This window comes from Chiloscyllium plagiosum, unplaced genomic scaffold, assembly GCF_037043375.1.
Source record: "Chiloscyllium plagiosum isolate Xiang-an unplaced genomic scaffold, Cpla_swu_hap1 HiC_scaffold_33, whole genome shotgun sequence".
Classification (NCBI taxonomy): Eukaryota; Metazoa; Chordata; class Chondrichthyes; order Orectolobiformes; family Hemiscylliidae; genus Chiloscyllium; species Chiloscyllium plagiosum.
In genome coordinates, this window is record NW_028270171.1 from 24452318 (window position 1) to 24479269 (window position 26952).

At 42.2% G+C, this 26952-nt stretch overlaps 1 protein-coding gene across 2 annotated transcripts; it reads right to left on the reverse strand.

Moving 5' to 3' along the window:
• Nucleotides 1-193: 193 nt before the first annotated feature.
• Nucleotides 194-26952, reverse strand: nol12 (nucleolar protein 12). 2 transcript variants are annotated; one of them, XM_043679936.2, is made up of 6 exons: nt 26930-26952; nt 24517-24622; nt 13045-13093; nt 12229-12368; nt 8231-8334; nt 194-2420 (listed from the first exon to the last, which is right to left on the reverse strand). In XM_043679936.2, exons 1-6 carry the CDS (start codon nt 26935-26937, stop codon nt 2255-2257), a joined length of 573 nt encoding a protein of 190 aa, XP_043535871.2. In that variant the 5' UTR covers nt 26938-26952; the 3' UTR covers nt 194-2254. The 2 variants fall into 2 exon arrangements, with proteins under 2 accessions (XP_043535871.2, XP_087834494.1); XM_087978368.1 differs by lacking the exon at nt 26930-26952 and adding an exon at nt 26651-26764.

The following is a 26952-nucleotide window of genomic DNA, read 5'->3' on the forward strand; positions in this document are numbered from 1 at the left end:
ATCAGATTGAAACTCAACAAAACGTAAACCAAAACACGTTAAATGACTGCAGAACTCTTCCCTAGCTTTTTGCCCTTGATCCCCATATTAAACTGCACCCATATCCACAATATTTTACTTTATAACATCAACTGAAAGAATATTCCAGTCAAAATGTCAGTGAGGTGAAACAACACCTTTTACACCAATCCAATCCAGTGTGCCTTCTTTATTAAAAGTAACATTGCTGGAAATACTCAGTAGGTTTGGCAGCATCCCTCTTCCCTTTATTCCCTTAAAATTCAACTCTTGATGATGTGCATTAGCATTTCAGTTTTCTTTTTGTTCAACTTTTCAGAGTTACAACAACACAATACCTAAACGCAACTTAGAAAATAGGTTAGTCAATACTATGATCAATCTTTTCTTTTGTTAAATCTAATTTTCAGGTTCAAATGTCTCCTTCAACTGGCCACAGACCCAAAGCCCTATTTGGTTTTGTAAGGGTGTAATGTTCAATGTTACAAGATTGTCTTTCGTAACCTAAGAACATCTAAAACACACTACAATCTACTAAATATTTTTAAAATGTTGTCACTGGTGTAATGGAGAAAACATGACAGCCAATATGTACACAGAAACATCCCACAACCGCAATGAGTTTATGACTAGATCTTTTTTTTCAAATGTTAGTAATAAGATTAATGTCAACCAAACCACCAAGGCAAACTCCCTTCTTTTTTCTTCAAGTTGTGGCATTTTTTTTAAAAATTGGCCTTGTTGAACTCTGTCAGTATTAGAGTACATATGGATCTATGTTCTCATCACAAGTGGGACAGGAGACCAATTTTTTTTAAAAAGAGTCATAACTGCCCAGCACCAAAACTTACAGGTAAAATTGCCATTCAGAAATGTAACTAACCTTACGAGCTAACTAAACTGGATTTGGAAAATGTCAAATAACAGTTTTGGGTGGAAATAGTGGGAAAATTATTCATTAAAAGTTACGTGACCTCACTCACCCAAAAGAATATTCAAAAAAACTTAAGGCATCAGTATCAGTCTGGCACAAATTAACATTTTTTCACACATAATTCAATAACACTTTACCCACAACAAAAAGCAATAGCACATTATATGTAATTTTTCTTTTTACGAAATGAAATCAATAGCAATCATAGTAAATCTGTAAATACATCAGGATATCAATCAGGATATTTACGTATAAAGCTTTTTCTGCAAAACTCCACTTTCTATAAGACATTTTCACAAATCTTGTTTTTAATCTGCAGTAACGCATCCAAAGAGAATACACATATTTCTGCTGTGAGGCTTCAAAGTTTTCTAAGCTGACACGGAAAAATCATCAGAATCAGACGCAAGGCATACACTATGAGATATAATGGTCACACAGAAGAACCTCATTACTTTTCTGCTAAGACAATAAAGATGTTGACAAATAACAGGGAACATTTACATGATAACTTAAAGTACTGGACCGTACAGGTCTTATCAAAGTAAGCAGCTGGCATTTCAAGAGACAGGTATAGGATGCAAATGATCAAGTCTGAATCAAGATTAAGAGAACTGTTACAGGTCACTGTCACACAACAATGGATTGCTACTTTCAGAGTGCCTTTAAAAGTGGGCTGGATCGATGTACGTTGAAAAAAAGTTGAAAGCTCCAGGTATCATTATTGCATAATTTGTGCATTTCAAGATCTATAGGCAGCGGTGAGAGAAGTAAGACGCAGTTCACATGAGAAAATCTGTAATTTGGGACAGATGAGGCTAGGCAGGTCAAATGGCCTTTGCCACTGAAGACTTTCTGTTGTGTAACTATTCAATAAGCTTCTATAAATGGTTATTAATCACGGTAAGACTTCACACATATGACAGTATCCAGAACTTGAGGGTGGAAAACAAAGTGTGGTGCAATGCATTGAAGACTTCGGCAGTTTGAAGAACAAATGAGCTCCACAAATATGATCATCAGATTCAACAGTCCCTTTTAAGAAACAAAATGTTCCTAGAATAAAATATCTTAGTATGTGCCACTGTCACTTATTAGTTCCACTATATTCCCAAAAAGAGGCTATTGTGACTTAAACATCTTCCCCTGAAACGGAATGACTTGGCAATGTCTAAGCATAGCCGATCACAATCAACATCCAGCTACAGTACATCTCTGTAAATAGAGATCTAGGATTGTTGATTACTCAGTTCCAATAGTGACAAAGTGACACTTTATTCACTTTTTTGGTATTTCTTTGAATTACCACTCCCCCCCCCGCCCCCCTGGTTTTCCTGTCCGTTTTCTTCTCTGTGATTTTGTGGTCTTGCCTTTTGGGGGGGTTTTGACCTGATCATGTGAACTTTTCCATTTCTTTCCCTTCTGATTTTTCACACGTGAATGCAGGGCAGATGTCAGTGAAGAGATTCTGGAAAACAAACAGGAACATAAGCTTCAGTCTCCAAGATGTTGTCAGGAGGCCTCAATCTATTAAGTGGGATTTTGAAATGTGTCCTGCTTATTGTAATGCAAAAAAAACCCAACTCTCTACACATTAAATCCTTCGTGTTTAAAAGTTGTTATTCGAGACTTATCTGTGCCACAAAATTGATATGCAGTAAGATGGGAGAGACAGTGATATAGCAATGACGACAGTACACCAGTAATCTGGAGGCCCAAGCTAATACTCTGGGAACAAGCATTCAAATCGCACTATGGCAGCTAGTGGATTTTAAACTCAATAAGTAAATGTGGAATTCTAAATCTTGGTTCAGGTGTCAAAAAAAAAGTGACTATATAAAAATCCATATACCCTTTATGAAAGGATATCTGTTGTGCCTAACCAGGCTGGACTACATTAATCTTATATTCAACACAATGTGGTTGACTCTTAACTGCCCTCTCCAGTAGCCTAGGCAAGCCACATAGCTCAAAAACATTTAGAGATGGGCGACAACCATGGTAACAACACATTAAAGAATGAATGAAGAAAGTCGAAGAGGTAGGCCCCAAGAATTTCAGCCCATACAGGGACTAAATCCAGGTACCTGCATCATTAAGTGCCACAATACACCATTTGAGCTAAACAGACCCAACAAAAATCAATTTGCTTCAAATATGCCAATTGAATTACAACTGTTCTGTGCCATTCACACTGCTTAATTCAAATTACAAAGAGAAAGCAACTTTCTAAAAGTACAATAGAGCGCATAGAATTACAGACTGCATAGAAATTTTATGGGGAAAAGCAAGTACAATAAAAACAGAAAATGATAAAAGAAATTCAAATCAGCAGTGTTCTCAAAGAGATCTTGTCAGAACTCTGTTGAGTATTTATAATGATTTTAAGCTTTTTATTTTAAATGCTCAGCATTCGCAGCAGTTTGCCATTGAAGTAGGCGCAGTGTCTATTTGCTCAAATGATTAACCCATTAATAATCCATAAGGTTACAGTGAAACTAAATAGAGGCATTCAAATTCATGTAAAGTTTAGATAAAGTAATAAGAATAAAGTGTTTGCATTGGCAAGAGAGTTGGTAATGTTGTTACATTAGATTAGATTAGATTACATTAGATTACATTACAGTGTGGAAACAGGCCCTTCGGCCCAACAAGTCCACACCGACCCGCCGAAGCGAAACCCACCCATACCCCTACATTTACCCCTTACCTAACACTACGGGCAATTTAGTATGGCCAATTCACCTGGCCCTGCACATCTTTGTGACTGTGGGAGGAAACCGGAGCACCCGGAGGAAACCCACGCAGATACGGGGAGAACGTGCAAACTCCACACAGTCAGTCGCCTGAGGCGGGAATTGAACCCGGGTCTCTGGCGCTGTGAGGCAGCAGTGCTGACCACTGTGCCACCGTGCCGCCCATATGTATGGAATGAGCTGCCAGAGGATGTGGTGGAGGCTGGTACAATTGCAACATTTAAGAGGCATCTGGATGGGTATATGAATAGGAATGGTTTGGAGGGATTTGGGCCGGGTGCTGGCAGGTGGGACTAGATTGGGTTGGGATATCTGGTCGGCATGGACAGGTTGGACCGAAGAGTCCATATTTAAGGTGACTGGCAAAAGAATAAACATGACCATAGACAGGGATTCAGAATGCCTGTGTGTGCGGTGGTAGTTTCAGTCATGGTTTTAAAAAGAGAATTGGAAATGCACTTCAAGATTAAAAATAAAATTGCAGGCTTATGAGCAAAGGCAGGAGCAATGGAAATATCTGAATTATTCATGCAGAGTCAGCATTGTTTTACAGGACAAATGGCCTCCTCTGTGCTTAACCATTCTATGAATCCTTGAAAATTTACCAACTTCCAACAATCATAGAGTCAGAGAGCTGTACAGCATGGAAACAGACCCCTCAGTCCAACTCATCCATGTCGACTAGATATCTGAAATTAATCTTGTCTCATTTGCCAGCATTTGGCCCACATCCCTCTAAATCCTTCCTGTTCACATACCCAGCCAGATACCTTTTAAATGTTAGAGGTATACCAGCCTCCACCACTTCCTCTGATAGGTTATTCCATACACACACCACCCTCTGTATGAAAATGTTGCCTTTTTAAATCTTTCCCTTCTCATCTTAAACCTATGCCCTCTGGTTTTGGAGTCTCCTAGAGTCATAGATAGAGTCATAGAGATGTACAACATGGAACAGACTCTTCGGTCCAACCCGTCCATGCCGACCAGATATCCCAACCCAATCTAGTCCCACCTGCCAGCACCCGGCCCAAATCCCTCCAAACCATTCCTATTCATATACCCATCCAGATGCCTCTTAAATGTTGCAATTGTACCAGCCTCCACCACATCCTCTGGCAGCTCATTCCATACATGTACCACCCTCTGCGTGAAAACGTTGCCTCTTAGGTCTCTTTTATATCTTTCCCCTCTCACCCTAAATCTATACCCTCTAGTTCTGGACTCCCCAACCCCAGGGAAAAGACTTTGCCTATTTACCCTATCCATGCCCCTCATAATTTTGTAAACCTCTATAAGGTCATCCCTCAGCCTTCGACGCTCCAGGGAAAACAGCCCCAGCCTGTTCAGCCTCTCCCTGTAGCTCAGATCCTCCAACCCTGGCAACATCCTTGAAAATCTTTTCTGAACCCTTTCAGGTTTCACAACATCTTTCCGATAGGAAGGAGACCAGAATTGCATGCAATATTCCAACAGTGGGCTAACCAATGTCCTGTACAGCCGCAACATGATCTCCCAACTCCTGTACTCAATACTCTGACCAATAAAGGAAAGCATACCAAATGCCTTCTTCACTATCCTATCTACCTGCGACTCCACTTTCAAGGAGCTATGAACCTGCACACCAAGGTCTGATGGTTCAGCAACACTCCCTAGGACCTTACCATGAAGTGTATAAGTCCTGCTAAGATTTGCTTTCCCAAAATGCAGCACCTCGCATTTATCTGAATTAAACTCCATCTGCCACTTCTCAGCCCATTGGCCCATCTGGTCCAGATCCTGTTGTAATCTGCGGTAACCCTCTTCACTGTCCACTACACCTCCAATTTTGGTGTCATCTGCAAACTTACTAACTGTACCACTTATGCTCGCATCCAAATCATTTATGTAAATGACAAAAAGTAGAGGGCACAGCACCGATCCTTGTGACACTCCACTGGTCACAGGCCTTCAGTCTGAAAAACAACCCTCCACCACCACCCTCTGTCTTCTACCTTTGAGCCAGTTCTATATCCAAATGGCTAGTTCTCCCTGTATTCTGTGAGATCTAACCCTGCTAATCAGTCTCCCATGGGGAACCTTGTTGAATGCTGAAACTTTATTGCTGGAACAGCACAGCAGGTCAGACAGCATCTAGGGAAAAGGAAATTCGACGTTTCGGGCACATGCCCTTCCTCATGCCATTCCTGAGGAAGGGCATGTGCCCGAAACGTCGAATCTCCTTTTCCCTAGATGCTGTCTGACCTGCTGTGCTGTTCCAGCAATAAAGTTTCAGCTTTGATCTCCAGCGTCTGCAGACCTCACTTTCTCCTCGAACCTTGTTGAATGTCTTACTGAAGTCCATATAGATCACACCTACTACTCTGCCCTCATCAATCTTCTTTGTTACTTCTTCAAAAAACTCCTACCCTGGGGAAAAGACCCTGGCTACCACCCTATTCATGCCCCTCATGATTTTATAGATTTCTATAATGTCACTCCTCAGCCTCTCCAGGGAAAACAGCCCCACCCTATTCAGCCTCTCCCTGTAGCTCAAACTCTCCAACCCTGGTAACATCCTTGTAAATCTTTGCTGAACCCTTTCAAGTATCACATCTTTCCTGTCATTGTGAATGCAGTATTCCAAAAGTGGCACTCCAAGGATCTCCATAACCACCGTAGCCTTTAATCCTCTTAGCAAACAAGAACTTATGTATCTCAGTTTTAGACATATGCAATGACCTGACCTCCACAAGCCTTCTGTTGCAATGAATTCCACGGATTCAGCACCTTCTGGCCAAAGAAGTTTCTCCTTACCTCCGTTCTAAAGGACCTTCCTTTTACTCTTAAGTTTGTGCCTTTGGGTCCTCGTCTCTCCCGCCAATGGAAACATCTTCCCAACGTCCACTCTGTCCAGACCGTACCATTACAGGTATAAGTCCTGCCATAATTTGCCTTTCCAAATGCAATACCTCACATTTATCCAAGTTAAACTCCAAGTGCCATTCCTCGGCCCATATGATCAAGGTCCTGCTGTACTCTGAGATAACCTTCTTCATTGTCCACTACCACCAATTTAGATGTCATCTGCAAACTTTCTAACCATACCCCTTCTATGTCCACATCCAAATCATTTCTATATTCAAAAAGAAATTTCTCCAAATTTTTTTCAGTGATCATTTTAAATTGATCACTCTTCGCCACATGCTCCCCAACTAGAGAAAACTGTCTTTCTCTATTCATGCTTGCATTGCCCTCAGTAGTAGTTAGATTTATTGAATCTCCTAATCCTTCAGTATTATGGAGAAACTAGTCTCTCACCATACCATAAGCATCTCATCCTCTTGCATCAATCTATTTAAGATACTACACCCTTTGAAGTAAATCTTTGTGCTTTGTCAGCGGTTTTAAATAATTTCTTGGCAGATAACTTGTGGGTAGTGCCTCTGCCTCTGAGCCAGGAGATCCAGTTTCAAGCACCAATTCAAGACTTGACCAAGAAAAGTACATTCATAACTTGGACAGACAGGTTTGAATACCATCTTATAACTACATCCAACACACCAAAGGCAGGAGGAAAGGGGAAAGAACTCTTGGTCAGAAATCAACAGCAAACAACTGCAATGCATTGCCACGCATAATCGTGAACCAACACTGAAGTCTATGTTCACTAATACCCCTTCAGGACAAAGTACCTGGAATAAGAATTGATTTGAGTGACTTGTTGGCCTGCATTGTTGTTTTTATTTATTTATTCACAGTACCTCTCATATCTTTACTCTCTATCTATTCTATTCAGGAGAAGTTTCCATTTTATCGAAGTGAATTGCCTCAATGAATCTGGTAAACCACTTAACCACCGGGTCCACAGGTTTTATGACTTCATCTTACACATTGCTGCACTTTCCTTTGATATCAGCAATACCATTCCACCCCACCTCAGCCCAATTAACCTCCCCCATCATACAATTCAGTTAATTTTCAAAGAACCAACTCTTGCTTCACAAGGTTCTATCTTGATTTGTTTGCTGTATAACCTCCGAGAAAACAACTATGCTCACACTTCCACCAACATTCATGATGGACAAATGAAATATTTCATGGTTTTGCCCCTTGATCCCATATATTTTGACTCCCTTTTCATTGCAAACAGCATCTCCCTTTCTAACTTTTCTTTATTTATGCAGGCACTAGCTTTTATATTATCTAAAAATTTTTGTTTTACATTTCTTTTTAGCCCTTCTAATTTCCTTTCACCCCAACCAATTAAACTTTCAATGATTCTCAACGTTTTAAACCTAATTTTTAAAGACTCAATTTTTTAATCAATTTTATCTGGGTCAATGGGGAAGAATACATTGATTTTGTGCTCTTGATTTTTTGAAGATTTTATGGTACAGTTGTTTGCTACCTTTTCTGATCCCTTCTAACCTTGATGAACTTTGCCTTTCTTCCCCCTTTACCATCCTTATCTTTGACTCAGTCTGATCTTTTCTCTCCTCTAAACCCAATGAAGGATCAGGTCCTCAAATATTTCACCTACTTTGCAGACATAATGGGTTCAGCTCCTTTCCTTGGTAAGGGATTGTCTCTTTTCACATTCAGATCATCTCTCTTCAACGTCTGCTCTTCCTCAGCGTCTTCAGGCTTCAAAGGTAATCGACAAAAAAAAAACACAATCCTATTTGGTAACATGAGAATAAAATCACATTTGAAATGCTAACCCCAACACTCAATCATAGGTAGCAGTGAGAGATGAATCATAATCTCCAGTATTCAGTACAATGTCTTCAATTTTGTGCTTGAAGAGCAATAATGGAGCAAATGCTTTTGAGATTGGTTTCGTTTCAGACAAAAAATGCAGCTATGAAAAGTCGACCAACTAAAACCTTGTTCAAGCAGGCACTGATAGCATTATTAAGAAAAGCTGGGCCTTCAGATCTGGAATCCCATCCTTAAAATTCCCACATTTCAACAATATTCTGCTCCTTTAAGAAACTTCTTAAAAGCAAACTCTTTGTCTAAACTTTTCATCACCTGCCCAATTAACTCATGTTGTTTGTGGTCAGATTTTTGGCATCAAACATTGTTTTACCAATGTTCCTGTGATGTGCCATGGAATATTTCATGATGTTAATGGTGCTGTATCAAAACAAATTGTTGCTGCAAAAACAGTAGTTAAATCAAAGTTCCTATTGTAAATTCCATCATGCATTCAGAAAATTTTGCATTGGCATCTGGAAGGCAAAAGGAGCTTGTATTTATGTAGAACTTTTAAAAAATTCACTCACAGCATTCCAAGGTGCCTTGTGGCCACTTTTAAAATGCTGATACAGTTGTGATGTAAGGAAATGTTGCAAACAATTTAGGTATAATAGGATGCCTCAAGGAAGAATGAGGCAAATGGACACTTGATTTATATGATATTGGTTGACAGATAAGCACAGGTGACTAGGACAGGGGGGATCTCAACGTGCTGATTTTAATAGTCAAAATGATGACACCCACTGTGTGAGAAGCTTAAGATTTAAAAGTCAGTGTTAACTCTTCTTCTACAATAAATCTCCACTAAACAAACTGTCCTTGGTACTCTGGTTGTATTTTCTAAATAATATATCAGAGCATTGTAAATAAAAAGCGCTCCCCCGACCAAACTACTAAAACAGCAGCATTATGGAACCAAAAGAGAAAATGCTGGAAAATCTCAGCCGGTCTGGCAGCATCTGTAAGGAGAGAAAAGAGCTGACGTTTCGAATCTAACTGACCCTTTGTCAAAGCTAAAATAAAGGAGAGAAATAGGGAGGTATTTATACTAGGCTGAGGGAAGGTGAGTCATGGCTCCAGAAGTAAAGGTAGCAATAAAGAGGTGATAATGACAGTGCACAGAGAGATTATAGGGAGATTAGGAGCTGTGAATGACCAAGGCTGAAGCCAGTGCTATGTGACAAAATATGTGGGGAATGAGGGGGGGGAGGAGGAGAGGAGAGGAGGAGGGGCAGTGAAGCAGAAGCAAAATGGAAAACGGGAGAAGGGTAGCAAAGGGGGAAGAGGAGAGAAAAAAGGTGATGAGAGAGTGGGGAGCAAGAGAAAGAGAGACAATCAAGAAATCAGAGGTACAGAACAGTGAAAAAATATATATAAAAAAATAAATAAAATAAATGAAATAAAATGATCTGAAGTTGTTGAATTCAATGTTGAGACCGGCAGGCTGTAACAGGCCTAGTCGGAAGATGAGATGCTGTTCCTCCAGTTTGCATTGAGCTTCACTGGAACATTGCAGCAGGCCAAGGACAGACATGTGGGCATGGGAGCAGGATTGTGTGTTGAAGTGGCAAGCCACGGGAAGGTCCAGGACCTGATTGTGTACAGATTTTTTGGGAGCAACAAATGCAATAGACCAAATTGAAAGAGGTACAAGTTAAACGCTGCTTAATCTGAAATGAGTGTCTGGGGCCTTGGATGGTGAGCATGGAAGAGGTAAAGGGGCAGGTGTTGCACCTTCTGCGATTGCATGGGAAGGTGCCGTGTGTGATGGGAGAGGTGTTAGGTGTGATGGGAAGGTGCAGTGTGTGATGGGAGAGGTGTTAGATGTGATGGGAAGGTGCAGTGTGTGATGGGTGTTAGATGTGATGGGAAGGTGCCGTGTGTGATGGGAGAGGTGTTAGGTGTGATGAAAGGTGCCATGTGTGATGGGAGAGGTGTTAGGTGTGATGGGAAGGTGCCGTGTGTGATGGGAGAGGTGTTAGGTGTGATGGGAAGGTGCAGTGTGTGATGGGAGAGGTGTTAGATGTGATGGGAAGGTGCCGTGTGTGATGGGAGAGGTGTTAGGTGTGATGGGAAGGTGCCGTGTGTGATGGGAGAAGTGTTAGATGTGATGGGAAGGTGCCGTGTGTGATGGGAGAGGTGTTAGGTGTGATGGAGGAGTAGACTAGGCTTTCCAGGAGCGAACGATCTCTGCGGAATGCAGATAGAGGAGGGAAGGGAAGATGTGTTTAGTGGTGGCGTCATGTTGGAGTTGGTGAAAATGGCGGAGGATTATTCTTTGCATGTGAAGGCTGGTGGGGTGAAAGTGTGAGAACAAGAGGGACCCTATCCTTATTCTGGGAGGGGAGGGAGGGGGTGAGGGTTATGGTGCAGGAGATGGACCGCATGCTGTCAAGAGCCCTGTCAACAACTGTAGGTGGGAAGCCACGGTTGGAGAAGGAGGAGCACATATCAAGAGCACCACATTGGAAAGTGGCCTCATCGGAACAATAGGCTACAAGATTTCTGCTTATAGATGCACTCAATGGACAACCTGGGTGGAAGAACTAGGGAAAAAAACAATTGCAGACAGAAATAATACCATCAAGTCAGTACATATAGTAACAGGTTGTAACATTTTGATGCTTAGGCTGAATATTCTTCAACAGAACTGATTATATAAATTTTGTCTATTAAATGAAGGATTTCCATCAGTCTAAAAGCTTAAAAAACAGTTTTTAAAAAAGTTAACAATTTATTGTAGGCAATATACTCCACAGTTTAATGACATTTTTGCTGTATTTATCAAACATCAGCCACTAAAAGTTGAACCACAGGTTAGCAAGGCCATTATGAAATCAACAAACCAAATACCATGCTTTACTTAAAGAGGAGCAGTATTTTAAAATAAAGGAAGAAATGCTGGCTAGACTATAATTAGAGTGTTGCCTGCAGTTTTGTTTGTCATATTACAAAAATGATATGAGAGAGGAGAGGACGATACAAGAAATACATGGGTACCCAGATCTGGAAAGGACTGACAGGCTAGATCTCTTCTCACTTGGGAAAATAAATGCTGAGCTGTGACTCAGAGATCTTTAAAATTATGAAAAGATTTGAATGATACAAAGCAAATGTTTGCTCTTGCGGAGAAGAACACAACTAGAAGTGATCAATATATGACAGACAATAGGAAATCCAATTGGAGATTCAGAAGAAATTTAATTCAATTAATGGTGAGAACATGAAACTCATTACCACAGAGACTGGCCGAAGTGAAATGGAATCAACGTATTCAAGGAGAAACTAGACAATTATATGAAGAAATGAACAGAGGGTAGTACAGTGGCTCAGTGGTTAGCACTGCTCCTCACAGCGCCAGGTACCCGAGTTCGACTCCACCCTTGGGCAACTGCCTGTGTTGAATGTGCACATTCTCCCCATCCCGTGTGGGTTTCCTCCCACAGTTCAAAGATGTGCAGGTTAGGTGGATTGACAATGCTAAATTACCTATAGTGTCCAGGGATGTATAGCTTAGGTGTATTAGCAATGGGGAATGAAGACTTACAGGAATAGGATAGAGGGTGGTTTGGGTGGAATGCTCTTTGGAGGGTCAGTGTGGACGCGATGGGCTGAATGGCCTGCTTAAATCTATAGGCATTTTATGATTCTAGAGGGTTACATGGGATGGGAGAAGGCTCAAGCAAAGCATAAACACATGTATGAACATGGGCCAAAATGGCTTATTGGTGTGGCACATATCCTATGCAGTAGTCCTAATCTTCAACTTCAGCTCACCTGGTTTGCACCAAGATACAAATTGGCAGCAGTCAAATCTAAACTGCTAACTGTTGTTACAGTGACAGTGTGGTTTGGATGGTCGTACTGAATGGACTCCATTCTGGATGATGTCATTTGATCCAACTCATCAGCCTCCTCTGTAAGTAAACAAGAAACAATGCAATAATCTTGTAGTATACTAGCCTAGTAAGATGACTTTGCCTCCCACATTGTAGCCAGATTCAAGGTATATAGACAGGTTGTACAGATGTGCTAAATTGGCTTTAAATGGAAATTTGCTAGGCCATTGCAGAGTCAACTACATTGCTGGAGTCACATGTAGGCCGGACTCAGTGAGGATTTCTTTCCCTAAAGAACATCAGCAAACCAAATGGGTTTCTATAGCTGTCGTGATCTACCTTTATAATTTCAGATCTGCATTAAACTCAAATTTCATTTAGTGGCATGGTAGGATTTGAACTCTAGCTTATTAGTCTAGTGACATTACCACCAATCCACCAGTTCATACGCGAAGTAAACTGGAAAGCAAACAGAACTTGTACAAAACTCTCATCAAGAGTAGGGAGAAAAGTGGAGAAACTTTGAGTTTAGGAGACAATGTCTCACTGGTCCAGACTACTCCAGGCCTCAGTGTTGAGCCATCATGATCCCACCATAGCAGATCGATGCTGGAATCAAATACTTGCGGTTATAGGTTGCACGTACTGAGACATTATTTAAAAAACAATATCTGATGAACAGTTGTCCCTTGACTACACAACTCAACAAAAACTGGGACACTGAGCTTGAAATCAGCTCAGTCATAGAAGTTACCTAAAGCTTCTTGCCTCTCCTTGAACATCTTCATGTATTCCTTGTGTCTCTGCAAGTCAGTAAAGAGTATAGGTTAGGAAATCAGTATTACTGAATTGTACATTTTCAACTTTCAGCAATTCACCAATAGAAGCCACATCTTCAAATTCCTTCCTTACCCATGCTGCTATTCTTGTTGAATAAATCTGCACGGTGAGGGAGATGAAACTCAGAATCATAAATATAACATTGTCATTAACAAACCTAACAGGAATTCTACAGGAAACTTTTGTAGTCAGAGATGGGCTCAAACATGGAACTCACCACCACAACTATATTGAGGGATTGAGGCAACAAGCATAGATGCACTGAAGAGGTAGCAAGCTAAATACAAAGAAGAAGCAATAGAAAAATGGGGTTTAGACAGTGTGTGGGTGGAGGTTCAATGGAACCTTAGCATCAGAGTGGATCTCTTGAGACAAACAGCCTGTTTTTGTTCGGTAAATACTTCTTAAGACTAAGTAACTTTTTCAATCTTGCTCTTCTCCTTCAAGAAACTCTTTAAAACTTATCTCTTTGACCAGAATGTGGGTCCTATTGAGAACCTTCATTATTTTTATTTTTATCATTTTTTGTCTGGAGTTGTGAACTGTGAGCTGAGAACAGAAGGTGACCTTTCAGCTGTGAGCAGCAGCTTGTTTTTAAAAATAAAGTACAAACAAACAGGCTCAGAAGTTAACTGAAGGCTGAGTCTTGTTCAGAGATTTCCAGTTCCGGAAATGCATTACATTCAAATGGATGGCAGATGACTGAATATTAACTGAGGCCTCAGGGGTTATGGTGCTAACCAATCTAATAAAGAAAATGTTTCAAAGAAAAACAGAAAGAGAAACCAAAGTTTGCACTGATTTTGAACTGCGGTTTTGTCAGAAGGATTCTGGCTCAAGCCCCTTCAGCCCCTTGAGCCATTCAATAGGATCATGACTAATTCATATCCACATATCCTCATATCCACTTGCATGTCCTTTCCCCAAAACCCTTGATTCCCAACGGATCACAAATCTGTCTATCTCAGCCTGAAATACTCACAAGAACACTGTCCCCACAGCTTTATGTGAGAAGCAATTCTAAAGACTGTCAATCCACTGAGAGAAATTTCTTCTTTTCTCAGTTTTAATTTGATACCCTTTTATTCTGAGGCTATGCCCTATGCTCTTAGAGGAGGAACCTCTCAGTATTTACCCTGTCAAGCCCTTGAAGAATCCTATCTGTTTCAATAAGATCACTTCTCTGCTAAATCCCAAAAAGTAAAGTCCCAACCTGTTTAGCTGTTGTTCATAAGACAATCCCTCCGTACTGGGAATCATCCAAGTGAACCTTCTCCGAACTTCTTGCGATAAAGTAATATTTTCTTAAATAAAAGGTGATCAAAACTGTTGGCAGCACTGCAGGTATGGTCTCACCAGCACCTTGTAAAGTTACAGTAAGACATCCCTACTCTTCCACTACAACCTCCTTGAAATAAGAGCCAACATTCCAGTAGCCTTCCTGATCATCTGCTGTCCCAGTGTGCTAGCTTTCTGTGTTTCATGCATGAGTACTCACAATTCCCTTGTGTTGCAGTTTCTGCAGTTCCTCTCAATTTTAAATAATATTGGTCTTTTGTTCTCCCACGCAAAATGAACAACTTCACATTTTCCCACATTATACTCCATTTGCCAATTTTTAGCCCAATTAATTAACCTATCAGTATCTTTCCGTAGACTGTCTCGCTCTCTCGCAATTTACATTTTCACCTATTTTTGTCTCTTCTGCAAACTTGACAGACACTAAGATAAGGGCCCATGGTGTCAGAGCAAGGTACTAGCATGGATAGAGGCTTGGCTGTCTGGCAGAAAGCAGAGTTGGGATAAAAGAGTCCTTCTCAGGATGGCAACTAGTGACAACTGGTGTTCCGCAAGTCTCTGTGTTGGGACCACAACTTTTCACTTTATACAATAACGATCCAGATGAAGGAACTGAGGGCATTCTGGCTAAGTTTACAGATGATACAAAGATAGTTAGAGCGACAGGTAGCATTGAGGAGGCAAGGAGGCTCAGAAGGATTTGGACAAGTTAGGAGAGTGGGCAAAGAAGTGGCCGATGGAGTACAACATGGGAAAATGTGAGGTCATGCACTTTTGTAGTAAGAATAGAGGCACGGACTGTTTTCTAAATGGGGAGGAAAATTCAGAAGTCTGAAGTGCAAAGAGACTTGGGAGTTCTAGTCCAGGATTCCCTCAAGGTAAACTTGCAGGTTGAGTCAGTAGTTAGAAAGGCAAATGCAGTGATGGCATTTATTTTTAGAGGACTTGAGTATAAAGCAGGGATGTACTTCAGAAGCTCTGTAAGGCTCTGGTCAGACCACACTTGGGAGTATTGTGCGCAGTTTTGGTTCTCATATCTCAGGAAGGGTGTACTGGCCTTGGAGTGAGTTCAGACAAATGATTGTAGGAATTAAAAGCTTAACATATGAGGAAGGTTTGAGGACTCTGGGTTTATACACGATAGAGTTCAGAAGGATGAAGGGGGATCTAATTGAGACTACAGAATGGCCTGGACAGTGTAGATGCTGGGAAGATGTTTCCATTGGTAGGAGAGACTAGGACCAGAGGGCGTAGCCTTAGAGTAAAGGGAAGGCTTTTCAGAACAGAGATAAGGAGAAACTTCGGCAGCCAGAGAGCGGTGAATCTATGGAATTCACTGCCACAGAAGACTGTGGAGGCCAGGTCATTGAGTATATTTAAGACTAAAATTGATAGGTTTTTGAATATCAAGGGTCACAGGAAGAAAGCGGGAAAATGGGATTGAGAAACTTATCAGCCAAACTTATCTGAGTGGCAGGGGAAATTTGATGGACTGAAAGGCCTAATTTATGATCCTATGTCTTATAGTCTCGGCTACAATACACTTGCTCCTTTACTCCAAGATATTAACATATATTGTAAACAGTTTCGGACCCAGCTCTGATCCCTGTGGAACACTACTGGTCATTGATTTCCAACCTTATAAGGAACCTCTTATCCCCATTCTGTACATTAGCCAACCTTTTGAGAGATACCTTGTCGAATCCAAATAAAACCATAAGATATAGGAGTGGAAGCAAGGCCATTTAATCATGGCGGTTGGGCGTTTCAATTCCACTTACCAACACTCTCCCCGTAGCCCTTAATTCCTTGCGAGATCAAGAATTTATCAATCTCTGTCCTGAAGACATTTAATGTCCCAACCTCCATTGCGCTCTGTGGCAATGAATCCCACACTCTCTGGCTGAAGAAATGTCTCATTTCCGTTCTAAGTTGACCCCCTCTAATTTTAAGGCTGTGCCCATGGGTCCTAGTCTCCCCACCTAATGGAACAACTTCCCAGCGTCCACCTTTTCTAAGCCATATATTATCTTGTAAGTTTCTATTAGATCTCCCCAACCTTCTAAACTCTAATGAATACAATCCCAGGATCCTCAGCCGATCATCATGTTAGGCCTACCATTCCAGGGATCATCCATGCAAATTTCCGCTGGACACCCTCCAGTGCTAGTATATCCTTCCTGAGTTGTGCGGCCCAAAATTGGACACAGTATTCTAAATGGGGCCTAACTAGAGTTTTATAAAGTCTCAGAAGCACGTTGCTTCTTTATGTTCCAACCCTATTGAGATAAATGACATTAGGCCCTCACCCACACCCCCCCCCCCAAATATCCTTTCAAATCGGTCGGAAATCATATCTACTGGTTTCACTCAATCCACTCTGGGTGAGACTTGAAAACGCTAATAATCAGTCAGGCATGATCTTCCTTTTATGAACCAATATTGATGCTGCTGGATTAGACTGTAATTTACCAAATGTTTTGCTATGATGTCCTTAATAATTGATTCCAATACTTTTTCAACAAATTATGTCAGGCTGATTGGCTCACAGTTACCCACTTTTTGGTTCCCTCCCTTTCTGAATAGGGGGTCACATTATCAGTTTGCCAATCCTCTGATATTTTCCAGAATTCAAAGATCTTTGAAAAATTACAACCACTATCACTGTAGCTACCTCTTTTAAAATTCTAGTATACAAGCCACAAGGCCAAAGGGACTTGGCTGCCTTTAACTTTATAATACTACATCTCTAGTAATGGTGATGTCAATTAATTCTCCCCCCCATATTCTTTAGTATCAGTGGGATGTTTGAAGTAGTTTCCACCGTAAAGACTGATGCAAAATATCTGAACTCCCCTGTCATTTCATTGTTCCCCATAATCACCTCCCCAGATTCATTTTCAAAGGGGCCTGTGTTCACTTTGACCTCCCTCTTTTATATACTTAAAGAAGCTCTTGCCAGGTTTTATATTCCTCACCAGTTTGTCCTCATAATTTATTTTCTATTATCTTTGCCAGATTCTGAATTTATCAATCTTTGGGGCTATGACTTATTTTTGCCTCCCAAATCTTTCCTTTTAACTTAATACTCTCCTTAATTTCCTTGATTAGCTGGAGTTGATTTATCCATCTCTTGGAATCTTTACTAGGATAGATTTTTGCTGAGAGTCATGAATTACCTTTTAAATACCTGCCACTGCTTACTTACTATCAATCCTACTAATCTACCCACTTTAGCTAACTCTATTCTTATTTCATTGTAGTTCCTTTTATTTAAATTAAACACAATTGTTTCCAACGCAAGTTTCTCAGACTTGGAACTGAATATTAAATTCTATCATTTTATGATCACTATTTCCTAGGGGATCTTTAAGTCTGAGGTCATTTATTAAGACTGTCTTAGTACCCATCACCAGATCTAAGGCAGCTTGCTCCTTTGGCTCTAAGAAACTAGCCTTACTACACGCTATGAATTTGTTGTCACAGCTACCCTTTGCAATTTGGTTAACCCAATTATCACAAAAATTAGGCATCCATAGTTACTGTTAATCATTTTACACGTTTCTATTTATTGGCTTATAGTCTTTCCTAGAGTGGCTAATATTTGAGGATCTGACCAATGTCTTTCCTTTATTGGTTTTCTACCTCCATGTTTGCACCGTGTCTGTGTACGTTTCCACCGAGTGCTCTGATTTCCTCCCACAGTAGAAAGGTGTGCAGATTAGGTGGATAGCCATGCTAAATTGCCCCGGTGTGTTCAGGGATGGGAAGGCGAGGTGGATTAGCCATGGTAAATGCAGGGTTATGGGGAAAGGCTGGGGGGCTGAAGCTGGATGGGATGCTGTTTGGAGGGTTGGTGTGGACTCAATGGGCTGAAAGGCCTCTTTACACAATGTAGAGATTTTATGATCCAAATGGACTCTACATCATCCAAGCTGAGAACATCTCTCACAACTGTTCTCATTTCATCTCTTATTAATAGTGCTACCACACCACTTCTTCTATGCCTCTTATCTTTCTGAAAGGTCAAATATCCCTGATTTTAAGTTCCCAGTATTGATCTCCTTGTAACCATGTTCCTGTAACAGCTATGGGATCACAGTAATTTACCTTGAATCGTGCCAGCAGCTCTTCTACATTATTTCAAGTGGTTCGTACATTAAGATACTAAGTCTTTAAGGTCAAATTTCCCTATACTTTTATGCTTTCTTGGTCCAATTTTACATTCATACATTCCGTCCCTTCCTTCTATTTTCTGTTAACAATGAGTCCCATCACTAACCTGCGATCCTACCCCCCACTATTGTGTTTTTGCTCTATCTACAGCCCTGATAATGCAATTCACCAGGATTCTAATCCCAGCATGATTCAGTTAGGATGATTCCATCGGAACAGATCCCTCCTTCCCCAGTACTGGTGTCAAATGACTCATGCATTTGAACCCATTTCTCCCACACCAATCTTTGAACCATGCGTTAACTCTTTAATTTTGTTGACCCCGTGTCATTTTGCTCATGGCTCAGGTAGTAATCTGAAGATTATCACCTTTTTTGTTCTGCTTTTTCATTTAGCACTAACTGCTCATATTACCTCAGCAGAACCACTTTTCTTGTTCTACCTGCATTGTTGGCATCTACGTGGACCACAACAACAGGATCTTTCCCCTCCCATTCAAGTTGCTCTGCAACCCAGATAGAATACCCTGAACCCAGGGACAAGGCAGGTAATACAGCCTTCAGAACTCTCAATGCTGGTCACAGAGAACAGTTTCTATTCCCCTGACTAATATCCCCAATAATAACCCCTCCTGAATGATTTTCTGCACCATGGCACTATCATCAGTTTGCTCATCCTCCTTACAGCTCTCAACTCTCATCCACACAGGGAGCAAGAATCTAAAACCTGTTAGACAAGCTCTAGGGCTGAACGTCCTGCAGCAATAGCTCCTGGAGCCCTCTTCTTGCCTCGCTATTGCTGCAGTAAGTTCAGCCCTTGAGCTTGTCAAACAGCCTTCAAAGGTATACAGATTATAGGACGTTGCTTAAAAAGGAAATTAGGAGGCCAAATAGGGATCACAAAATATCTTTCACAGATGGGAACAAGGACATCCTCACAGCTTCTCACAAGTACATTAAGAATAAAAGGATTACTAGGTACAGTGTGAAACCTATTAGAGACCAAACAGGCAACCTGTACGTAGAGCCAGTGGATGTGTGAGAGGTCTTAAATGAATACTTTTCATCTGTATCACAGAGTAGAATGACATTGCAGCTAGGAAAAACAGTTGGGAGGTGAGGTTCTAAAACATGTTAAAGATTAGTAAGAAGAGATATTAGATGTTTTAGTAGGCTTACAGATGCATAATTCCCTAGGCTCTGATGAGGTATATCCCAACTTGCCATGAGAAGAAGGGAGGAGATTACTGGATCCCTGGCGGATTTTTAATACTTCACCGGCCATAGGAAAAGTGCCAGATGACTCCAAGATAGCTAACATGGTTCCTTTTTCAAGAAGGACAGAAGAGAAAAGCAGGATAATTACAGGCTGGTTTGCCTGTCAACCGTTCAATAGGGAAATTATTGGAAAGAATTCTAAAGGACAGGATTAATCAATACTTGGTACAGCAGGGATAGTCAATACAAATCTTTTAGAGGGAGATCCCGTCAGACTATGTTAAATGAGTTTTTTTGAAAGGTGACTATATATTGATGAGGACAGTGAAGTTAATCTGATTTACATAGATATCTCAAGGTCCCACATGAAAGGTTGGTCCAATAGGTAAGAGCCAATGGGATCCAAGACAAGTTGGTAAATTGAATCCAAAATTGGCTTACAAATAGGAGGGAAAGGGCCATGGTGGAAGATTATTTTAATAACTGGAAGCCTCTGACCAGCAGTGTGCTGGGACTCCTGCTATTTGTTATGTACATTAATTAGTTGGATGTGGGCCAGCAAGAGGTCATTGTCCACATTGGAACCAACGGCATAGGAAGGAAAAGGTTGAGATTCTGAAGGGAGATTACAGAGAGTTAGGCAGAAATTTAAAAAGGAGGTCCTCGAGAGTAGTAATATCTGGAATACTCCCAGTGCTACGAGCTAGTGAGGGCAGGAATAGGAGGATAGAGCAGATGAATGCATGGCTAAGGAGCTGGTGTATGGGAGAAGGATTCACATTTTTGGATCACTGGAATCTCTTTTAGGGTAGAAGTGACCTGTACAAGGAAGACGGATTGCACCTAAATTGGAAGGGGACTAATATACTGGCAGGGAAATTTGCTAGAGTTGCTCGGGAGGATTTAAACTAGTAAGGTTGGGGGAGGGGGAGGTACCCAGGGAGACAGTGAGGAAAAAGATCAATCTGAGACTGGTACAGTTGAGAACAGAAGCGAGTCAAACAGTCAGGGCAGGCAGGGACAAGGTAGGACTAATAAATTAAACTGCATTTATTTCAATGCATTACAGCTGTGCTGAGGGAGGATATTCCCAGAAATACATTCAGGGAAGTTATTTGGGTGGAACTGAGAAATAAAAAAGGGATCACGTTATTGGGATTGTATTATAGACCCCCTAATAGTAAGAGGGAAATTGAGAAACAAACTTGTAAGGAGATCTCAGCTATCAGTAAGAATAATAGGGTGGTTATGGTAGGGGATTTTAACTTTCCAAACATCGACTGGGACTGCCATAGTGTTAAAGGTTTAGATGGAGAGGAATTTGTTAAGTGCGTACAAGACAATTTCCTGATTCAGTAAGTGGATGTACCTACTAGAGAAGGTGCAAAACTTGAACTACTCTTGGGAAATAAGGCAGGGCAGGTGACTGAGGTGTCAGTGGGGGAGCACTTTGGGGCCAGTGACCATAATTCTATTAGTTTTAAAATAGTGATGGAAAAGGATAGACCATATCTAAAAGTTCAAGTCATAATTGAAGGAAGGCTAATTTTGACGCTATTAGGCAAGAGCCTTCAAAAGCTGACTGGGGGCAGATGTTTGCAGGTAAAGGGACGGTTGGAAAATGGGAAGTCTTCAAAAATGACACAACGAAGAGTCCAGAGACAATATATTCCTGTTAGGGTGAAAGGAAAGGTTGGTAGGTGTAGGGAATGCTGGATGATGAAAGATGTTGAGGGTTTGATTAAGAAAAAGAAAAAAGTATATATGAAGTATAGACAGGATAGGTTGAGTGAATCCTTAGAAGAGTATAAAGGCAGCAGGAGTATACTTAAGAGGGAAATCAGGAGGGCAAAAAGGGGACATGAGAAAGCTTTGTCAAAAAGGGTTAAGGGGAATCCAAAGGGTTTTTACAAATACATGAAGGACAAAAGGTAACTAGGGAGAGAATAAGGCCCCTCAAAGATTAGCAAGGCGGCCTTTGTGTGGAGCCGCAGGAGATGGGGGAGATACTAAACAGGGAGTTTACTGCAGAAAAGGACACTGAAGATATAGAATATAGGAAAACAGATGGTGACATCTTGAAAAATGTCCATATTACAGAGGAGGAAGTGCTGGATGTCCTGAAACGCATAAAGTTGAATAAATCACCAGGACTTGATCAGGTGTACCCTGGGGTCCTGTGGGAAGCTAGGAAAGTGATTGTTGGGCCCCATGCTGAGATATTTATATCATCAATAGTCACAGGTGAGGTGCCAAAGACTGGAAGTTGGCTAATATGGTGCCACGATTTAAGAAAGGTGGAAGGACAAGCCAGGGAACTATAGACCAGTGAGCCTGACCTCGGTGGTGGGCAAGTTGTTGAAGGGAATCCTGAGGGACAGGATGTATATGTGTTTGGAAAGGCAAGGCATGATTAGGGATAGTCAACATGGCTTTGTGCATGGGAAATCATGTCTCACAAACTTGATTGAGTTTTTTGAAGAAGTAACAAAGAGGAGTGATGAGGGCAGAGTGGTAGATGTGATCTATATGGACTTCAATAAGGCGGTCGACAAGGTTCCCCATGGGAGACTGATTACCACGGTTCGATCTCATGGAATACAAGGAGAACTAGCCATTTGGATAAAGAGACCTTGGAGTGTAGGTTCATTGTTCCTTGAAAGTAGAATTGCGGGTGGACAGGATAGTGAAGAAGGCGTTTGGTATGCTTTCCTTTATTGGACAGAGTATTGAGTGCAGGAGATCATGTTGCAGCTGTACAGGACATTGGTTAGGCCACTTTTGGAATATTGCATGTAATTCTGGTCTCCTTCCCATCGGAAGGATGTTGTGAAACTTGAAAGGGTTCAGAAAAGATTTACAGGATGTTGCCAGGGTTGGAGGATTTGAACTAAAGGGAGAGGCTGCTTTCCCTGGAGCATTGGAGGCTGAGTGGTGACCTTATAGAGGTTTATAAAATCATGAGGGACATGGATAGGATAAATAGACAAAGCCTTTTCCCTGGGGTGGGAGAGTCCAGAACTCAAGGACACAGGTTTAGGGTGAGAGGGGAAAGATATAAAAGAGACCTAAGTGGCAACTTGTTTATGCAGAGGGTGGTAAGTGTATGGAATGAGCTGTCAGAGGAATTGGTGCAGGCTAGTACAATTGCAACATTTAAAAGGCATCTGGATGGGTATATGAATAGGAAGGGTTTACAGGGATATAGGCCTGGTGCTGGCAGGTGGGATTATTGGGTTGGGATATCTGTTCGGCATGAATGAGTTGGACCAAAGTGTCTGTTTCCGTGCTGTACATCTCTAGACTCTAAGAAGGAATACAGAATACTTGCCTACATTAGCCATGGCACTGAATGTAGGAAGTCTTGTTACAACTTTATAAAACATTACACCACAGATTAAATACTGCTTGCAGTTCTAGTTGCCACACTATAGGAAGGACATGATTGCACCAGAGAAAGTGTAGATGAGATTCACGAGGATGTTGCCTTGGATGAAACATCTCAGGTTACAAGAAGAGATTGGATAGGCTAGGTTTGTATTCCTTTGCAAGGGGAAATATAATCGAGTCATATAAAATTATAGAGCCATAGACAGAGTAGAATGTGAGAATTTCTTCTTCATGGGAGGTGTGTCTAAGACCAGAGGACATAAGTTTAAATGAGGAGTAAGTGATTTAGAGGGTGATCTAAGGAAAACTTTTTTCACTCAGATGATATACGGAATGTGCTACCTGAGCAGGTGGTGGAGGCAAACACTCTTGCAAATGTAAAAAGCATCTGGACAAGTAATTAACTTGCACTGTTGGCTGTGGACCAAGTGCAGGTAAATGGGATTAGTTTATTTTGGTGTTTGCTCATTGGAATAGACATGAAGGAGAAAGTGAGCAGATGCTGGAGATCAGAGTCGAAAAGTGTGGCACTGGAAAAGCACAGCAGGTCAGGCAGCATCCAAGGAGCATGTTTCGGTCGATGTTTCGGGCATAAGCTCTTCATCATGAATGTGCAGATGGACAGAAGGGCCTATTTCTATCTGTAGGAGTCTGACTCCAACAATCTGGCCTATAGACCAGTATCTTCTGATTATACTACCTCCTTTTAGGATGTCAGTTTTTGCTTCTGTGAAGCATCCTGGGACATTTTAGTATTTAAAGTGTTATTTAAATACAAGCTGTTGTTGTTTGGTATGTTAACGTGCTGGACTAGTAATCCAGGGACCCAAGTAATGTTCTGGGGACCTGGGTTCAAATCGCATCACACCAGACAATAGAATTTCAAATCAATAAAATTTCGAATTAAGATTCTAATGATGAATGTAAAACCATTGTGGATTGTCATAAAAATCCATTTGGTTTATTAATGCCCTTTAGGGAAGGAAATCTGCTGTCATTTTCCGTTCTGTCTTTGTAGTGTGGTTGATTCTTAATTATCATATAGCAAGCCACTCAGTTGATTCAACTGTGAAAAAAAAAGAATTCCCTCCCTAAATGCATTGTGGATCAACCCACAGCAGGTGGACAGCAATGGTTCAAGAAGGCAGCGCAACACCACCTTCTCAAGGGCAACTAGGCATAGGTAATAAATGCTGGCCAGCCAGTGATGCCCGCATCACACAAACGAATAAAAAAAATTATGTAAGTTACTGTTTTCAAGTAATCTTGTTTGTCAAACTGAATGTGTCAATCATGATTCCCACCTCCTCTTTCAATCTTTTCTGTTCTTCCTTCAGTTTCACTTTAATTTCTTCCAAAGCCTTTTTCCTCCTCTCCACCTTACGCTTGTGAAAGCCAGTCAGAAACTCCCTTCAAAAAAGAAGAATAATTTATTAAACTACAGAATGATCACAGCCTACAGGAAGTCATGTGAACTAGGAGTAGGAGATTGTGGTGGTTGTTAGGAGTCACTGATTTCATCCCAGGACATCACTGCTGGAGTTCTTCAGGGTAGATGTTTTCTAATCAGCCTATTCAGGGGTGTTGTTACATACCTCTGGGCAGATGGAACTTCAATCTGAGCCCCCTGGTTCAGAGGTAGGGGCACTACTGCTGTGCTACAGCCACCACTAAAGCTTCCTCAGGGTAGATATTTTGAAATAAACCCATTAAGAGATGTTACAATATACCTCTCGGACAAGTGGGACTTGAACTTGGGCCTACTGCCCAGAAAAAGGTGCATTACCACGATGATTTAACACCTCCTCGAGTTCCTCAGGATATTATGTCCTCAGCACAACCATCTTCTGCTGCTTCATCAATGGCTGACCTTCTCTCATCATAAGGTCAGAAATCACCATACGCATGCTCCCCCCCCCAAGTCACTACCATCCCGACTTGGAAAATTATCACAGCTATTTAAGTGTCCCTGGGTCAGAAAATACTGGTACTTCCTTCGTAACACATCATGATTATCGCTACAGAATAAGGATAACAGTGGTTCATGAAGGCAGCTCATCACCAACTTCTCCAAGCCATCCAGGCAATTAGAGGGGTAATAAATTTCAGGCCAGCAATACCCACATCTCATATACGAACTGAATAAAATTCAGCATTTCAATGTTGCTTTGCCATTAGGTAAGATCATGGCAAATCTGATGTTGACTCAACTCTACATTTCTGTTTACCCCTTAATTCACATCACCTTCCTTGTTGGTCATTCAGGTTGAAACTTTATTGCTGGAACAGCACAGCAGGTCAGGCAGCATCCAGGGAACAGGAGATTCGACGTTTCGGGCACAGGCCCTTCTTCAGGAATCCTTGATTCCTGAAGAAGGGCCTGTGCCCGAAACGTCGAATCTCCTGTTCCCTGGATGCTGCCTGACCTGCTGTGCTGTTCCAGCAATAAAGTTTCAACTTTGATCTCCAGCATCTGCAGACCTCACTTTCTCCTTGTTGGTCATTCAGCCCATCATTCCTTTTCATTGAACCCCGTTAACACGTGCTTCTATTTTTCTCTCTACCACATGTTTATCCAGTCCTTTTCAAGACAACATTACACTTTGTGATAGACATTCCACATTCTCACCGATCTCCCTAGTACTCACGGATCACAAGCCAAGAAACTTGCCCTATTGTTTGTGGGGGGGGGGGGGGGAAGAGCTGGAAGAATGAGCAGAGCATACTTGAGCCGTGCTTCACTCATTCCTGAAGTCCCCAACCTCAACTCCAGCCGCCACACCCACACATCCTCTCCCTCAATCCAAGCCCCCTTGACAACCTCACCCACCCCAACCACTCCGCCAACCCCTACCCCAAACTCTCACTTCAACTCAGTCATTCAACATCTCCCCCCACCAAGCCTTGATTCCCCCTTCCCCCGCACCCCTTCATGAACCCCCATACTCACAGAGAAACACTGGACCCCCCTCCTTCGTCTCTTTAAAGCCATAACCATCCCTCATCCATATACTTCCATCACAGCCAGCACCCCCTCCCTCACTCACATCCACACGCCACCCACCCGACACCACCCCCCTCCTCCTCCCCCACCCACCCGACACCACCCCCCTCCTCCTCCTCCCCCACCCACCCGACACCACCCCCCTCCTCCTCCTCCCCCACCCACCCGACACCACCCCCCTCCTCCTCCCCCACCCACCCGACACCACCCCCTTCCTCCTCCCCCACCTCCCTCCTCCTCCCCACCCACTCGACACCACCCCCTCCCCCCTCGACACCACCCCTCCCCCTCCCTCTTCCCCACCCGACACCACCCCCTCCCCCCACCCCCTCGACACCACCCCCTCCCCCCACCCCACCCCCTCGACACCACCCCCTCCCCCTCGACACCACCCCCTCCTCTTTCTCGCTCGTCAACTCATCTTCCTCCCTCACCTGCGGTCCTCCTCCCTGAACACCATCACCCCCCGCCCCCGGCCTGGCCCCGCGCCTCCGGCCGCGCGCTCTTTTTTCTTCATTTTTTCTCTCCCTCTCTCCCCCTCGCGCGCGGCCAAAGAGCAACCGCTGCAGCGGTCCCCGGGCTCCGTATCCCCCTCACAAAGGTTCCGCTTCCTCAGCGGCGCTGGGCCCAGTCACTACCCGGGGGACACCATTGTCCGAGGGTCGCTCACCATGTGAGGAGGCCATTCCTTGTACAGAGAACAGTCAACATACCTGATCATTCTCTCCAGGAGGAG

Coding starts and splice junctions, on each gene's coding strand:
- nol12 (XM_087978368.1), bottom strand. CDS start 26,733: ATGAAGAAAAAAGAGCGCGCGGCCGGAGGCGCGGGGCCAGGCCGGGGG. Junction 24,623..26,650: donor TTCAGGGAGGAGGACCGCAG/GTGAGGGAGGAA, acceptor TCTTTTTTGAAG/GGAGTTTCTGACTGGCTTTC. Junction 8,335..12,228: donor TGTATCTTGGTGCAAACCAG/GTGAGCTGAAGT, acceptor TTACCTTTGAAG/CCTGAAGACGCTGAGGAAGA.